Raw genomic sequence first — 18,604 nt, 5'->3', positions numbered from 1 at the left:
AATAGTAGTCAAAGAAGCAAGGGTAAATTTGAGACTTTTGGTAGTTTTAGATTCTCTCAGGTCTTTTCAGGAACTTTTTATTCTAGCTTTAAACCAGCAGTACATACATATTTCTCATCCTTTTTTGGATTCTTTAGTAATATGTGGTTAGGACTGGGGACAATCTATAAATGTGAGTACTGAGCGGCAGTGGTCATAAGTCCACTAGACTCCCAGAACCTCCAACATGACCCATTCCACCAGGTACACAATACTTTGCTCCTGGATTTCTCAACTAATTTATGATTGCTGCCATCTGTGCTGAAACACCTTTCTCATCAATTACCTAGTTCAACACAGGTGACTGCAATTATACATTAGGTGGGTAGGCCAGGAGCAGAGCATTTTGTACCTGGTGGAATGGGTCATGTTGGAGGATATCTGCAATGGACAGTGGATGGAGTGGGCAGCTGCAAACAGGCTCTCACTATGATGAAATTTCAATTTGTAAACAGTCTAACCTCTAATTTCCTCCCAATCCTCCAACCTTTGTAATGTTCAATTAATCCCCTCCTACTTTATCCACTTTGCCAAAAAATGGAGGATGTGCATCAAGACATCTCCTTCCCTTTCTGCCACCTTGATCCAACTGCTTATCAACTACTCCAATCTCTCCTCCTGATGCCTTCTCTCACATCACCCAACCTGTCAACTTTACCCCTCTTCCTGCCCCTTACTTTCCTCTTTCAAACATGCCCTGGTCTCCCTCATTCATAAGAAACCCTCTCTTGAATTACCACCCCATAACTTTTGTCCCTACATACCTACATTTATTCAGTAGTTGTCTACAACTCACTTCCTTCCTTTTCTCCCACTCCAATAAGTCTATTGATCTCTACATTCTACAAAAACTACCCTCACAAAGGTTACAGACAACCTCCCCACGGCTAAATCCACATGTCATTTCTCTATTCTTATGCTCTTAGACCTCACTCTAGCATTAGACACCACTTCCATGCAACAGCATCTTATTTAAAATGGAAGATGATGTGTTTTCCCCCACCAAGGTCTCTACCAAACCTGTCAATTTCCCCTACATAATATTTCTAGGATATGGGCCTCTCTCATCAAAGAAAACACTAAAACATTGTCATACCCATACAATCTCTCGCCTAGATTACTATAACCAATTGCTCTCCAGCCTACCAAACTCACACCTTGCCCCACTACCTGAAATGCTCATGCTGCTCTCTTGGTATGCTCATGGTTCTTTTATTTTGTCTTGGTATCACCTGGGTTATGTGTATCAAGCACAGGGAAATCCTACACTACATTATTTTTTTCCACAAATTTACCATTCATTCCAGGTGGGTAGTATGTCCCATTATGGTACTTTGGCCCAGTAGGTTAATCTGAATGGGAGTTTGTTCAATTTAAATATTTCAGTCCCCAAAAATTGGCTGGCTTGCCCCAGGTGAACATGCAAGGGACTTCTTGCACATGACTTATGGCTTTAGATTTGATGCAGGTGACCTGAGCATCTATATCAGAGAGGATGAGGTAAGAGAGACCAGATTCATCAGCAGGCTTCACTCTATTTCCCACCCCACCCCAAAGCAGACTTGCTTGAATCAGCTGTCTTATGCTGGGTAGACACTGGGAGATATATATAAGCCATTCAACCGAACAGCCGATTATATAGCAACGGCCGACCTTGGAAGACAAGCAGTGCTGGGGCAGCTTAGTATTAGGATGTTAGACCTCCTAAGAAGATTGGGTACTGTAATATAGATGCATACACCATGGTTTAAAGCATGGTTGATGGCAATGCTAGACATGTAACACATTAATTGGCCTGGCTGTTGATTTTTTTTAATTTTTTCTTCAATATTTTCAGGATGAGTGCATACAGATGTTGGACTTTGTTTTCACATACTTCTAGTATGTTTATTGTTTGGCTTATTCCACATATATATTTATCTGAAACTTTTTCTTAATTTTTTTTATTTTTCACTTGGGTGTGGAGTTGATGAGGTCATACCTGTGGCACCCGGCGGACAGAATCGGGAGACAACACCTATCACTACAGATATGCTGATATATAGGTATTTATGTTTACATTTTTCTTGATTAAAGTAATCTGGACTGAAACATAGAACAAGACTTGACACAGTTGTCAGTGAATTTCTTTTCTGGAAGAACCGTAAGTGCCGCCTTTTTGTTTACTCTATTGCATTACTTGTTTTTAGCAAACACCAGGAGGGCACCAGTGAATGTGTTATCGCATTGGGATGCGGTTAGAATCCAGACAAGCGGGATGCCATCTGCCGGAACCCCGGGATCAGAATCCCGTCCGCCGAGACAACACCGGCGCCGAAATCCCGACATGACTCGGGACGCAGATGTCGGGATCCCGGCAGATGGCATCCCAGTTGTAAGAACACTGGGGAAAGGAGAGTATGAGCCGCGGGGTGGGGATAAGGGGGTAGGGGGACTTCGGTTTAGGCGCCCCGGGGGGAGTTAGCGTTAGGCTGCGGGAGTAGGGAAGTTAGGCTTAGGCTCCGGGCAAGGGGGGGGGCTAGTTTCAGGCACCACCGGGGGGCTTAGGGTTAGGCACTAAGGGGGGAGGGTTAGGGTGCGGGGTAGGGAGGGTTAGTATTAGGGTGCAGGAGAGGAGGGTTAGGCAGTAAATATGGCAGGGAACCATTACTTACCGTTCCCCTGTTGGGATTTTAACCATCGGGATGTCGCTGTCAGTGTACTGACTGCCGGCGTCCCGTCCATCGGTATTTCATACCGATTCCATCACATTGGAGTAGAATGCCGGCTTGGGGCTGCATTTCAGCAAAAAGAATTGGGGATTTGGTCAGGATTAATGGTGACCTCAATGATGGGAAATACAGGCAGGTACTTATCCATCATGCAATACCATCAAGGAGGCGTCTGATTGGTTACAAATTTATTCTGCAGCAGGAAACGACCCCAAGCATACAGTCAATGTCATTTAGAACTATCTTCAGCGTAAAAAATAACAAGGAGACCTGGAAGTGATGATATAGCCCCCACAGAGCCCTGATCTCAATATCTACAAGTCTGTCTGGGATTACATGAAGAGACAGAAGGATTTGAGCAAGCCTACATCCACAGAAATCTGTGGTTATTTCTCCAAGATGTTTGGAACAACATCCCTGCTGAGTTCCTTCAAAAACTGTGCAAGTGTACCTACAAGAATTGATGCTGTTTTGAAGGCAAAGGGTGATCACACCAAATATTGATTTGATTTAGATTTTTCTTCTGTTCATTCACTTTGAATTTTGTTAATTGATAAAAATAAACAATTATTAACACTTCTATTCTTGAAAGCATATTACTTTGCAGCATTTTATCCACATCTGCCTAAAACTTTCATAGATTATTATTTTTTATATTATATATATATATATATATATATATACACATATATACACACACACAATCACACATACAGTCAGGTGCATAAATATTGGGACATTGACTGAATTTTCATATTTTGGCCTCTATTCACCACCACAATGGCTTTGAAATGAAACAAACATGATGTGCTTTAACTGCAGACTTTCAGATTTAATTTGAGGGTAATTACATCCAAATCAGGTGAATTGTGTAGGAATTACAATGGTTTCTATATGTGCCTCCCACAGAAGCGAGAGAGGAGAAGGAAAACCAACAAACATAGAGGTCCAAACACAAAGAAACACCAAAAGGAGGACTGGAAGCAGAGTAAAAACCTTGGTGCGCCAGGGTGGATGCTCTGTCCCCCCTATGGATCCCGAAGAAAAGGATTTAACCAGGTAAGACCATAAATCTCCTTTGCTTCTTCATGCCATAGGGGACACAGGCATTACCTTGGGACGTCCCAAAGCTATCCCCACAAAGGAGGGGACACGCCGGAGCTGCACTGACTACCCTTCAGCCAAAATCCTCGACCATGGTAGCGAAGGTGTCAAATGAATAGAATCTTAGGAAAGTATGGGCGCAGGACCATGGCAGGTGTCCTATCAAGTTGCTCAGCCGAGGCACCTTGGCGATCTGCCCAAAAAGTACTCACCGATCTGGTGAAATGAGTCCTCACCACAGACCCTGCAAGGCACCATACTAAAACTGAGCTGCCTGTGGCTGGGGGCGGGGTATAGGGGAAGGAGCTGGGTCTGATGGAAGAAAACATTTTACTAGTTGGTGCCCGGACTCCTCCTGCTCCAGCCTACACCCAAGGTAATGACTGTGTCCCCTATGACATCAAGAAGAAATATTAGCTATCGGTTGTGCTGCAGGGCCAATGCGATATATCTGTGACCGACATCATTCACAGACATATTGTCTGTACACACCCACCGATCCGCAAACAATATATCGTCCAGTGTGTACTCAGCTTAAATATTGGGAGATAGGTGTGAACAGATTGAATATACAATATCTATAACACAAGAAGCTTAAAGAAAGTATATAGTGTTGTTAAACTGGGAATCCCAACATGCTTACCCATACTTGACTGCTGAGAGTGTATTACTGTATCTTTTAAGAGAACACTCTTGAGGAGGGATGTATCATAATTTGATTGCAGTACATCCTGCCCCTACTTTTTAACACTGGTATGAATGCTTACTCTTCTGATATAGAGCTGTCCCAGAGAAGCAGTGACTTTCAGATTTATGACTCAGGAGTCCTGCCAATGTACATGCACGGCCAATGACCTGCGCACGTGCCAGAAGCAGGGACTGGAGCGGGATCTTAAGGATCTCTCAGGGGGAAGTTATTGTTATGCTTTCTAGGGTTGCTGTATATGGGCACATTGCAGCCCCATTGAATTCTATGGGGCTTACTGTGCCACAGGTTTGCAGCAGATCTCTCTGGTGGCAATCCATATGTAGCTATAGCAATCCATATGTACTGCAATAAACTTCTGAAAACAGCAGTTTTCAGATATTTTACCACATTTCACTGTTTAATACATCCCAGCAATAGAGAGAAAACATGGACTAATAGGTGTAAATGTTCTGTGGCAGTCTAGTGATCACACAGCACTCTACAGAGAGACAATGTATTTGTCTAAGGCTAAGACTTGAGGTGCAAACACACGTAACAATTTTTTTAAGCGATTTAACTATAACAACGTCGTTATCGTTCAAAAAAATCGTTCAGTTTCTGAGTTATAACGATTATCGTTCATGTGCGTTCCCGTTTGTAGTTCATTCTGACTGACCAACTGAACGATTTTCATTAAGGGAAGTTACAAAAATCGTTTGTAGTTCAAAAAATCGTTCATTACACTTTAAAAAATCTGACAGATAATCTAACAGAAAATCATTCATAAAATCGTTGTGTGTGTATGCAGCTTTATACTATACTGCAAAGTAGTTTCTAACTATTTATTAAACTATTACACAGGAAGATGTTCATTGTGCTAAATGTTTTACTGAGGTTAACCTTGTAATCTCTACATTGCACACTCTCAAAATGAAAGAGCTACAGGACAAGGCACATACATGTCAATGTTTTTCGAGCACCCTCTAGGAGATCCAGGAGGACAGATGCAAGTGGGAGGTGCAACAGGCATGGCAGAGGGAATCGCATCATCAATATCCCCATGACTCCATGCTACTATTTGCGTCATCTAGGGATGGGGCTAGGATTACGAAATTCACCACAAACACGTCACTAAGTTCCTGGTCTACTATGCTGGGAGAGCATCCTGAAATTCAGAAGTCCCCACGAACATTCCATGAATGTAGGCAGCTATGCAAAGGCATGCTCATGCTGTCTTGTGACCAGAGTTATCAGCATAATATGACTGTACCAAATACAGTATATGGTAAGACACAACTTTGTATACCTCAAGCTCGATTTCTCTCCGGTTGATGTCATCTGTTGACTGATTAAGCTTTTCTAGTTCTCCCTAGTAAAAAGAGAAAGAAAGCAAAAATTATTTTAATAAACTAGCTTTTATGTAGAAATGCAAAAAATAAAATAAAACCATAACAGTAGAAGGACAGGTTTTGATTTCTTGTGTAAAAACTGCACAACACAAACCAGTACAAAAGGGCAGTAAATTGTATTTACATTACAATTGCTAATCATCTTGTTGCAGAAGTCAGTACTCAATATTGTTGGTAGTGCCAAAAATATTGAAAATTGAATTAATATAGCTCATTCTTCATATATTTGATCTAGACAGGGCCGTGCTTTCCATACAGTGTTCAGGAGAATAAAGGTCTAGTCCATAATGGTATAAGAGCAGCAGAAATTACAAAATTATATATCCACCCACATAAACATGTTTCCAGCAAAACTCCCTCACACCCCCAGATGTCTGAGCGGCATAAGTCTGATGCCTTCATGCCTTGTTATCCAGGAGATACTTTCCCTGGATGTAGAATGGTTGACTCTACTCTTTGGACAAGTCAAGAGCACATCTAATTAGTGCCCTGGACACATTAGAGGCTGTTGTGTGTCAAAAGAGCAAGATACTCTGGGACACATTAGAAGCCACAAGGTCCCAAATATTGCTCTGCCATTAGGTGGAGAGGTATATAATGGGGTAGAATGTGGGTAAATATCTCTTGACTGTTTACATTTATTGTTTGTTTTTTACTGGTTAGAAATGCTTTAGTACAATACTAAGGATAGGCAACTCCATTTGGTCAAGTGTGTGGTAAATTAATAACAGAGATTAGTGGCCTCTGTTGCCACTCTGCTAAATTCAGTACAGGATCCTTGACTGCAGGGTCAGACTGGCCCACAGAAGTACAGGGGAATTCCCCAGTAGGCCCCACTGCCTGACGGCCTACCTCTTCCCCTAGGGATCAGGTTCAAGACTTGGCACTTGAACTATATATTATACATATGTTACACTATACTGCACAGTACTATGGTGTATTTTCTACAATGCATTGCTGTTATTAATCTGGTACATTATCATGCACGCACTAGCAGTAATAACTAGGGATGCCAATCCCGGGGCGTTTTTTCAATCCCGGGATTCGGATTGAAAAACACTCATTCCCGGGATTGACTCCAGTCCTTATAGGCTAGCCCCGACCACCACTCCCAACTTATCGAGTGCTGGCCAGGAGTGGACTGACGAGCGCTTGTTGCGCTCCTCTCCCCACTCACTCAGACCGTAAAGACTGTGGTGACAGTGTCAGTCTGTCACTGTGCTGCAGCAGTCCTCCTCCAATTAAGTGGGCAAGCGCTGCTGAAGGGGCGGGCCGGGGCTGAGCAAATGCTGCAGGTGCTCAGCGCTGCATGGCACTAAAGAAAAGATAATAATAATAATACTTATAAATTGTGGAGGCGCATGCGCTCACTAATCCCGAAATCCCGCTAATTTTAGACCAAAGTAACAGGATCAAGCAGATTCCGGGATTGACCACCCTGTAATTACTATATATGCAATTTTAAAGGGGCACAGTCCATGAACATCTAATGGTTAGCCAAACCTCTGTGGAGGCTGGCCACACCCCCTCTGGAGGCTGGCCACACCCCTATGTATGGGCACCTATCACTGCATTCCCCAGATGGGCCTTTCATGCCCCAGCCCGACACTGCTTGACCGTATTTCATTCACATCTGCCCTCATGTAAATGAATGCTTTAGCAAATCTAAATTTTGCCATTTCATTAGCCCCACATGTGCACACAGACCTGATTCTTCAGCATATACAACAAAAATACTCAAAACCAAATTTAAAAGAGGAACTTGCTGCCTATTAGAATGGTGATTGTCCTTGGGAACTTCAGTTACCTTCATAACACTGCTGCATAAACATTCCAATGCGGTTGAAGAATGTTCCAGCCAAAAAGCACATTATTCAAACATAATCACTGATAAAACCATGCAGCAACTAATCAGTCTGGGACACCTGGTTTAAATTATTTGGTTATCAATATTTAAACAGCATGATGTGCTCTCTGGGGTAGATTCAATTGTTTGCCTGACAGTTATTTAATTGTTGTGCCAATTGGGCACCCATTTTCTCTGCTTGCACCCTCATGAGGTGGCTAGGAGTAGTTAGGCTTTTGGGTGCACAAAGTGCATTTTTGGCAGTGTGCCAAATAGTTTAGACAGGATTAGCTGCTTTACATGCGTGTAAAGTTATGTGCGCAATCGGCACAACAATTGAATATCGCCCACGGGAGATCTGGGGTGCAAAATAATTGCATCACCCCCTCTATGTCTAGAGAACGCTATAAAACCCATACCACTTTGCCAAAAGTATTTGGGTGATTTTGTTGAACAGTCGTGGTTGAAGTCGAAAGATTCCTAATTTTTTTAATATAACTACTAGCTGATGGTTTCATCCAGTAGACCTTAGATATTTACGGTTCTATATAGTAATAACACATTTCCCTCCCTCACCTGTGTTGTAACACATTCGACATTCCCCTCCCTCACCTGAGTAGAAATACAATCCCTCCCTCACACCTGAAATAATACATTACCCTCCCTCACCCCGAAGTAAAACATTTCACATTCCCCTTCTTTACCTGTGTAGTAACACATCCCCTCCCACACCTTTGGAGTAACACATCCCCTCCCATACCTATGTAGTAACACATTCCCATCTCTCACCTCTATAGTAACACATTCCCCTCTCACTGCTGTTATGACAGAGACGAGAGAAGAAAATGTGTTACAACACATTCCCTTCCCTCACCTGTGTAGTAACACATTTCCTCTCCCACCTCTTTAGTAACACATTTTGTTCCCTAACCAACTTCTAAAATGATGTGTGGAAGCACTGGGGATGACAGCTGGTGTTTGAATTCTGAACTGTACTACAGCCACAATGAGACAGTCAGTCAGAACATTGCACAGAGTGAGGAAACATTTTAGTCCTTTTCACCCCAGGAGTAACATTTTGAAAAATCCCTTCTTAGTGGGCACCTATGTCATGGGAGAAATATTCTCCCCAATTTTCAAAAAAGGGCTTTGTTTTTGGCTAAGACTATGGTTCTGGGTTTAGAAAAATACCAAGGAAAATGCACAGAAATATTTATTGTGTTAAAGGCTTTTTAAAATCCTGACCCTTATTTTTTTTTAATAGGCCATTTCCTGTAAATTATAGTCTGAGTGATGAAAACTGTGATTGGAATGTTAAATAAAAACAGAAAATGTGAATCTCATTACAGAAATTCTCTGACAGCGTCCCAGAATGCCCTTTTGTCCGATAACTTGCAATCCTAACAAAAAAACAACCAACCAAGATATTTTCATGTTCAATGTGCAAGGGTCTACTCTATTATTGTGCCTGTAGATGGGGGAAGTTCTAGAATTCATACGTGTCACAGAAATCTTGCAGCTGTTGTCGAAATTTAACTCCTTCTAGTCAGTAGGTACAGCATGCTGAGATCTGTAGTTTCACAGACAGCTGGAGAGAGGTCTGCGGCATAATAGAAAAAGGTTACTTAGTGGACTTGCGGACCGCAATATACACCATACTCGCAATGGGCATCGTAACCAGTTTGTTGCTGAACTGCATCTACTCATGGCAGACAGCCTTTAGGACTCATTACAGTTTGGGACATCTAACATTTATTGAATGAGAAATAATGGTGACCTTTTTAACCTGTGATAATGGAACAAACATTGTGTATAAGCAGTTTCTAAACTAGTTGTTAGGGCAGGAAATGTATTGCTTTTCCTATGATACAGTATTAGGGTTAGGTAGCGGGTTTAGGGTTACGCATTAGGGGGAGGGTTAAGGTTAGGCACAGAGTAGGGAGTGTCAGGCTTAGGGTGCGGGGAGGGGGAGCTGGGATTTCATATCCAACCCATAAAATATAAGCATACTTACAACAAAAATTCAGCCTCAATAGGCCAAGAGCAAACAATAAACAGCTAAAAAAATCTCACATTTCAAATCCAACCACAGTGTGCATGCCTAATGCAGGGCACACATATGCGATGTCATTTGTACAGCCGACGAACTACAAATCTCTTAGTGCATCGAAGGGTGTCTACAGACCAGGGGTTCCCAACCACGGTCCTCAAGGCACACTAACAGTCCAGGTTTTAAGGATAGCCATAGTTAAGCTCAGGCAAATTAATTAGTACCTTAGTTATTTTGATTTAACCATCTGTGCTCAAGCTTGGATATCACTAAAACCAGGACTGTTAGTGTGCCTTGAGGACCGAGGTTGGGAATCACTTCTACAGACTATATGTCTGTGAACAAATAAATTCACAGACACATTAGGTTGGCCCTGCAGCACAGCCGATGCCGATATGCTTTGCAGACATACTGGTACAACTGCCTGTGTATACAGGTGACCCACCAACCACCCGTACACTGGCCACAGGAACCGCTAGCAATGACATCACAACTGGCATGTGCAAATTTAAATGCCCGCCCAGTTGTTGAAGTCTGGCCAGACATATTGAGCGGCCGAATGGTAAGTGTGTATAGCTTGCCAAATCAGCTACAGGTTCACTTAAGTGTGTTCCAGCTTACGACAGACAAGTTGTCAGAAAAAAGATTAGTGCCATCATCAAAGTTTAAGACGCAACAAACTCTGTAGCGCTACACCGGTGAGCAAACAATCAAATTAAACAAGAGAGACATAACTAAAAGTTACATGAGAATAGTTGTGGGTCAATACAACGTGTGTAAATGAGCAGAACAGGTATAATCATACAATTTTGAGCATGGACAGTGTGCAAATGTTTAGACTTGAGAGATCTAGCAGGAGAGGGCATAGGGAGACAGGGGGAGTTGTGGGACAGGGCCAGTTGGAGCGAGTGGTAAAAATTGTATCAGGTGGAAGGTAGGCAGGCATTGGTGAAGAGGTGGGCTGAGAGGAACAAACTAAAAGAGTGAAGGTTGGGAAGAACCTGGTCAGGCATGGAAGGGAGTTCGACAGGTGGGGAGCAGAGGCAGGATAAGACTTGGATCCGGCAGTACGTGAAGGTTACCGGGGGGGGGGAAGAGGACAGTCGGACGTCTGAAGATAAACAGATATATTGTATAGTCTGATAATGCAAAATAGGGTCAATGTTTTAAATGTGGGGACTGATAATTTAATGACAGGGACACTTGGGAGTAAGGTCTATTTGATTTGTTGTTATTTATTCATTCAAGAGGTGAATATTACCCATCTCTTTTGAAAATAGGTCCCCAACATTTTGGAAAAGTTCTGACCAAGTAGCAACATAGCTCTGCGCTAGCAGCAGGTATTAAAATATGAGATATGGTAAGAACTTACCCTTGTTATCTCTATTTCTACGAAGTCCATAGGGTTCCACAGGATACCTTGGGGTATAGGTGTGACGTCAGTCGCAGGGCACCAAAGAGTTAAGCTTTCAGCCTCCCAGGATGCACTAGGTCCCCTCCTATACCCCGCCCCCGGGCCAAGGCACCTCAGTTAGTTACCAAGCCATAGGCCGGAGGAGGAGAAGGAAGAGAGAGAACAAAGATCTGGACACATACAAGAATCACATTCTCACCAGAGGGAGACGGAAAACCGGTGACCAGAGCAAAGCCCATCTGCAGCACAGGTGCGACAGGGCGGGAGTCCTGTGGAACCCTATGGACTTCGTAGAAATAGAGATAACAAGGGTAAGTTCTTACCATATCTCATATTTTCTACTTCAGGGTCCATAGGGTATCCACAGGATACCTTGGGGATGTCCCAAAGAAGTATCCTTTAAGGGTGGGGACGCTCCTGTGCAGAAAGGAGAATCCGCCGCCCGAAGGAAGCATCCTGAGAGGCGAAGGTGTCAAACCTGTAATACCTCACGAAGGTATGGACAGAAGACCACGTAGCAGCCTTGCAGATCTGAACTGCCGAGGCACCACGTCGAGCTGCCCACGAAGGACCCACAGACCTAGTGGAATGAGCCTTCAGAGAAGGAGGGACCGGTAGGCCTTCATGAAGATAAGCTTCAGAAATAGCCATACGGATCCAGGCTGCCAAAGTTTGCTTTGAAGCAGGCCAACCCTTTTTACGGAAGCCATAGAGGACAAACAAAGCGTCCGACTTCCTAAACGAAGAAGTGCGGTCAACATAAGTCCTTAAGGCCCGCACAACATCCAAAGAGGCCTCACCCACGGAAAGACCTGTTGAGTTAAAGGCCGGAACAACTATTTCCTCGTTATCATGAAACTGGGAAACAACTTTGGGAAGAAACTCGGGCCGAGTGCGGAGCACTGCCCTGTTCCCGTGAAAAACCAAGAAAGGGGGTCTACAAGAAAGAGCCCCTAACTCAGAAACATGTCTGGCCGAAGCAATGGCCAGAAGGAAAACAGTCTTAGCTGTTAGCCATTTAATATCCAATGACCCAGTGGTTCAAACGGCGGTCCTTGGAGAGCCCTCAGGACCACAGCCAAATCCCAAGGCGCCACAGGTGGAACAAAGGGCGGCTGAATACGGAGAACACCTTGCATAAAGGTGCGCACATCCGGGATTGTAGCAATCCTACGGTGAAACCAGACAGATAGGGCCGAAACCTGTACCTTCAAAGAAGCAAGACGAAGCCCATGATCTAGTCCCGCTTGCAGGAAGGCGAGAATCCGAGACAGACGAAACTCCCGCGGTGCATAACCTCTCGGTCGACACCACTGGAAGAACGTATGCCACACGCGATGGTATATCCTCACGGAAGACGGTTTCCGAGCTCGTAACATGGTACGCACCACAGAGCTGGAAAACCCCCGGGACCTCAGCATGGCCGTCTCAACAGCCACGCCGTCAAAGACAGCCGAGTCAGGTCCGGGTGAAGGCAAGGACCCTGAGACAGAAGGTCCGGTCGTAGCGGCAACCGCAGAGGACTGTCCACGGACAGACCCTGAAGGTCTGAGAACCAGTGCCGTCTGGGCCACGCGGGAGCTATCAACAGGAGCGTCCCTCCTTCCGGTTTGAATTTCGGGATTACCCGTGGAAGAAGGGAGACCGGAGGGAACAGGTATGCGAACCGGAACGTCCACCGGACGGACAGAGCATCCACCAGAGACGCCCCTTCGTCTCTTGTGCGAGACCCGTACACCGGCAACTTGTTGTTGTGCCGGGACGCCATGAGGTCGATTTCTGGAAGACCCCACCTGTCCACCAGTAGTTGAAAAACGTCCGGGTGCAGGGACCATTCCCCCGGATGAACGTCCTGGCGACTTAGAAAGTCCGCCTCCCAATTTAGCACTCCCGGGATGAAGACCGCTGATATGGCCGGAAGATTGCGCTCCGCCCAAACCAGGATCCGAGAGACCTCTACGAGAGCCGCACGACTGCGAGTTCCTCCTTGCCTGTTTATGTAGGCCACGGTGGTAGCGTTGTCCGACTGGACCTGCACCGGGTGACCCTGGAGAAACCGCTGTGCCTGCTGGAGAGCATTGAAGACCGCACGGAGTTCCAAGATATTTATTGGAAGCTCCGCTTCTGTCGGCGTCCACCTGCCCTGGAACAAGTGTGGACCCGAAACTGCTCCCCAGCCCCGAAGACTGGCGTCCATTGTCAACAGGACCCAATTTGGAACCCAGAACGGACATCCCTTGTTGAGGTGGGTCGTCTTTAACCACCACGCAAGGGACAGGCGAACCTCCGGGGTGAGCACAATCGTCTGGGACTTCAGAGACTGAGGCAGCCCATTCCATTTGGACAGGATCAGGTGCTGCAGAGGTCTGGAGTGAAACTGGGCGTAATCCACCATGTCGAACACCGACACCATGGAGCCCAGTAACCTCATCGCCGAGTGTAAGGACACCCGGCGGCTGTGCAGACAACTGCGCACCCTTGACTGTAAAGCAGAGATCTTGTCCTCCGTCACGAAGATCCTTTGCTGTCCCGAGTCCAATAAGGCTCCAAGATGCAGAATCCTCCGAGACGGGATTAGAGTGGACTTCTGCCAGTTGATTAGCCAGCCGTGCCGTTGCAGTAGCGCAATGGTCAGGTCCAAGTGGTGTAACAGGAGCTCTGGAGATCCTGCCACCAATAACAGGTCGTCCAAGTACGGCAACATGCGGACTCCCTGCAGCCGCAGAGAAGCCGCCATGACCGCCATCACCTTGGTGAAAACACGTGGTGCTATCGCCAGGCCAAAAGGTAACGCCCGAAACTGGAAGTGGTCGCTGCGGATTGCAAACCGGAGGAACTGTTGATGGCGCAAAAGAATAGGGACATGCAGGTAAGCGTCCTGTATGTCCAATGACACCATGTAGTCCCCAGGTTCCAGCGCCAGAATGATGGACCGTAGGGTCTCCATCCGAAACTTCGGGACCCGCAAAGACTTGTTGAGTGCTTTGAGGTTGAGAATCGGACGATATGACCCATTGGGTTTCTGTACCAAAAATAGATTTGAATAGAAACCCTGGCCCCTCTGGGAGAATGGAACAGGCACTATAACTCCAGCCTGGAGCATAGTGTGCAATACCTTCCGCAGCTCCGTAGCCTTGCTCCGGTCTGATGGTAGACCCGTGGTGAAGAATCGAGCCGGGGGTCTGTGCCGGAAGGAGAGGGCGTATCCGTGGGAAACCACCTCCAGAACCCAAGTGTCTGTCGTAGTGGTCGACCAACACTGGGCGAACTGTAGCAGGCGGCCTCCCACCCTGGGATCCCCCAAAGGGAGGCCCGGACCATCAGGCCGCAGGCTTGTCATCTGGCTTGGGGGCCGGACGTCTGGTACTCCATGCCTGCTTCCGGGGCTTGACCGATTTCTTAGGGCCAGCCTGTCGAGGAAACGACTGTGGTTTGGGCCTGCCCTGGGCCCTAGATGACCGAAAGGACGATGGTCCAGAACCAGAAGGAGCAGCGGCCGACGGGAGACAAGCAGATTTGGCTGCCGCCAGCGTGGCCACAATCTTATCCAGATCCGGACCGAAGAGAACTTCTCCGGTAAACGGCAACGCTTCCAGACCTTTCTTGGAATCTGCGTCCGCCTTCCAGGATCGCAGCCACAAGGTGCGACAAGCAGCTACCGCTGCTGAAGAAATTCTAGACACCAACGTACTAATGTCTAGAGCCGCCTCGTTGATGTAGGTGGCCGAATCACGGAGATTGCCAATCAACTCCGCCTGTTCGGCCGGACAGTCGGATTCAAAAGAAGCCTCTAATGAATCCGCCCAGCGCTCCATCGCTCTGGCAACCCAGCAAATGGCCATAGCCGGCCGTGCTGCCCCCCCTGCAAGGGAATAAGCGGACTTCAAGCAGATTTCTACCTTGCGGTCCGTAGCATCCTTAAGGGAGGACATGGACGGCATCGGCAATGTGGCACTACGGACAAGACGGGTCACGTGAGAATCCACCTGTGGAGGGGATTCCCACTTAGCAAAATAATTATCCGCGAACGGATAAGCCACCGCCAGGCGTCTCTGCGGCTGGTATCTTTTGCCAGGTTGTTTCCACGCCTCCTCTAAATGGTCCACCAACTGACCCGAAAGAGGAAAGACTGTGGCCTCGCCCTTCACATCTTTGAAAAAGGCATACTTAGACTTAGCCGCTGGGGGAACTTCGTCCTCAATCACCAAGGCTGTGCGGACCGCCCGAATAAGTCCAGGAATATATACTTTGGACTTAGCATCAGCGTCCTTAGTATGGAGAGGTTCCTGATCGTAAGGATCCAGAATCTCCCCATCATCAGACGTCCCTTCGTCATCCTCATAAGGAGCGGACAGAGACGCCACCGGCCTTTTATGAGGCCGCATCACAGACTCCCCTTGCAACACATCCGACAAGTGCTGTACAGAACTCGTCAGGGAGTTAACCCACGCTGGCTCCTGAGAACCCGGGAGCGGGGAAATAGGGAGACTGTGGGGTACCACCAATTGTCGTGGGAACCCCTGCATGGGTGACGACACCACAGACTGCTGGGACAAACCCATCGGAGTAAACGCGGGCTGCGGAGCTAACTGGCCCACTAAAGCTGTTAACGCCTGAGCGAAACAAGCCCAGGGCGGCTCCTGTACCGGTGCTGTAACCGTAATAGGCCGCGCCATGGACAAACACTGCCGGCAAAGGCCCTCCGCGCTACCCTCCCCCTCCGCTAACGGTACTTTGCACGTGGTACACTGTAGCCGGAGGGGAAAATCACTTTCAGACATGATGGCACCACGTATGTGACCTCTCTCACCAATTAAGTATTAAATAGGCGAGAGACCACCCTGCAGCACCGCACTGCAAGGGCTTTAGCAGAAAGGACAGGGACAGTAATAAAGCTGACAGTTTTGAGAAGATAAAGTTACAGGCAGCAGCGCTAGCACAGTCACATACAATGCAGAGAAATAACAATTCCTGCACTAACAGCGCTGATCACTCAACTACACAGACACAGGGCCTGGTAGGACACAGCGCTGCATACACAGACCTGAGCCACAGCGGAGGAGAGGTATGCGGGGGGACCCAGACCACGATGCTTCCTTCCAGGCTTCCAGCAGCGTTCACCATGCGTTGCAGAGAAGATGGCCGCCGAGGAGCAGAGAGAAGCTGGCCTGGGGGAGGAGCGCTGACACAGGACCATTCAGCACAGTGCAGAGAGGGCTGTGTGCAGCGGGGGAGGCGCCGGCTGTGAGACAGGGAAGGCGCGCTCCCCTGGCATGCATTTAACCCCTGGGACGCCGCAGCGCTACCGCTCTGCTGCGGTCCGCTGTCCCAGGGGGTAGTGGAAGCGCAGGTTGGTCGCCTGGCTCCACGCTGCAGCCAGTCCCCAGGGAGCCCCCTGCCTGGGGACTTAGGACCATGTGATCAGCGGGGACCCACCGCGGGACCCCGCTGCTTACCTCTGTCCCCCTTGAATCCGGCCATGGTCCGGAGCATCTGGGGTCACCGCTAGCTGTGACCCCAGACGCCCACCAGCATCCCCGGATCAGTACCGGCGTTCTGGTACCGGCGGGGTGTAGGGAAGACAGCATGGACGTCAGGACTGACTGTCCATGCTGTTCATCCAGATGTGCAGCCACAGCTGCATGAAGAAAAAGCTTCAGGGGCTCTTCTAGCCCCCACTCCAACAGGTGCACCCGACTCTGGCCGGGTACCAAACTAAACTGAGGTGCCTTGGCCCGGGGGCGGGGTATAGGAGGGGGACCTAGTGCATCCTGGGAGGCTGAAAGCTTAACTCTTTGGTGCCCTGCGACTGACGTCACACCTATACCCCAAGGTATCCTGTGGATACCCTATGGACCCTGAAGTAGAAATACTGGAAGAGCAGGTAGGAGAGGTGGAGGAGCTAGAAACGCACATAACAAGAGGTAGCTTGTGTGACAAGGGTAGAGTGGGGAACACATAGGCCTCGCATTCCCTGTGCACTCTACCCTTGTCACATATGTATTCCTTCATTCTCCACTTGCAACAAATGGGAGGGGGGGGGGGGGGGGGACTATCCTAAAGAGTGGATGCTTGCAACTGGACCACAAGTCATACTTGCTCACACCTCCACAATGACAAGAAGATTCCCAAATTGCAGGGACTTCTCCCTGACTCTCTAGAAAGCAGAAAACATTCTGAATCTCACTCACCTCCCTAGTAAGTGGGGAGGGTGTTTTGATGCATCACCACCCCCTTGCATTTGCCTCTTGGACCTACGCATTTGGAGCTACTATAAGGGGGGGTCCAAAAAAGTCGGCAACTATGCCCTGAGGCTTGGAATACTGTCACACTGAAGAAGGGGCAGCCGTTTGCCACATGTATTTTATCCCAAGAGTTTTCACAAAAAGGGTTCTCTGTAACACCTTTCTACATTCCAATATAAGTTGCGTCTACTCAATTAAAATGATTGTTAATTATAGTATTTAATACTTTTACTACTAGGAATAGCATGTCTCATCCTTAAGTTTAACATATCCTTAAGATGTAGAGAAACTAAACACTAATATATTACTCTTTATGGTTTTGTCCCTTTAAGAAAATAGGAAATGGACATAGGATTAACTACCCAGACAGGTTACAAACAATGCAAAGTAAATAATACATACAGTATATCTGCTTGTTTTAGCATGGAGGAAATTGTAGATTTCCTCTGTAGCACAAATTATCTTGGCTGAATTCTACAATTTATTTTTTTTTTTGCTTATGCTTAAACGCATTCAGCTTCCTACATTACTGGAAAATATTTTTTTACTACCGATTTTAACACCTGCTGAAAATAAATATAAGATTTGATAAGTTATATAGGATGCTGCCTTTTCTCTATTTTCTTAAAAGTCAAAATTGCTCGATTAAAATCATTTTTCAGTTGTTCACTTGACAATGCTTTATTTTTGTGAAGATCTGATGACCATAAGCACTAGTCTCAATCAATGATAATCTGCCCTTTTAGCAGAAATATCTTACTTTAATATATTTCATTTAAAAAAAATAAATAAATACATTTGAAAAATATAATAAATGTAGTCCAGGTAATGAGCATTTCCATTAAGATGTGATCTAGAGTTACTGACCAAATAAAAGAAACAAACTGAAAAATATCAAAAAAAAAAAACCTCCAGTAAGCAAAAACGGACAGACAGTGTTGACGCATATATGTGCAGACTTAATTAGTGCTTTGTGCAGGAGCGGAGATCCGGCGCTTCTTATGGTTTTATTGTCTTCAATGTTCACAGATCATTTTAATGTCTTCCCAGCATACATAATAAGATTTTGAGTTTCACTTCTTTTTTTTTTCCCCCATT

At 46.4% G+C, this 18,604-nt stretch overlaps 1 protein-coding gene across 1 annotated transcript in view; it reads right to left on the bottom strand.

Moving 5' to 3' along the window:
• SH3BP5 (SH3 domain binding protein 5) overlaps positions 1-18,604 on the bottom strand; it is a 98,106-nt gene that overhangs the window by 62,905 nt on the left and 16,597 nt on the right. The window contains exon 2 of the mRNA XM_088463773.1: positions 5,849-5,911. Within this exon, the coding sequence (XP_088319899.1) occupies positions 5,849-5,911 (63 nt within the window). The remainder of the gene's footprint in view (positions 1-5,848; positions 5,912-18,604) is intronic.

This window comes from Taudactylus pleione, unplaced genomic scaffold (genome assembly GCF_031769625.1).
Source record: "Taudactylus pleione unplaced genomic scaffold, aTauple2 ptg000053l, whole genome shotgun sequence".
NCBI lineage: Eukaryota > Metazoa > Chordata > Amphibia > Anura > Myobatrachidae > Taudactylus > Taudactylus pleione.
Note: the sequence above shows the minus strand (reverse complement) of the source record. Positions and strands in the feature narration are given on the sequence as shown.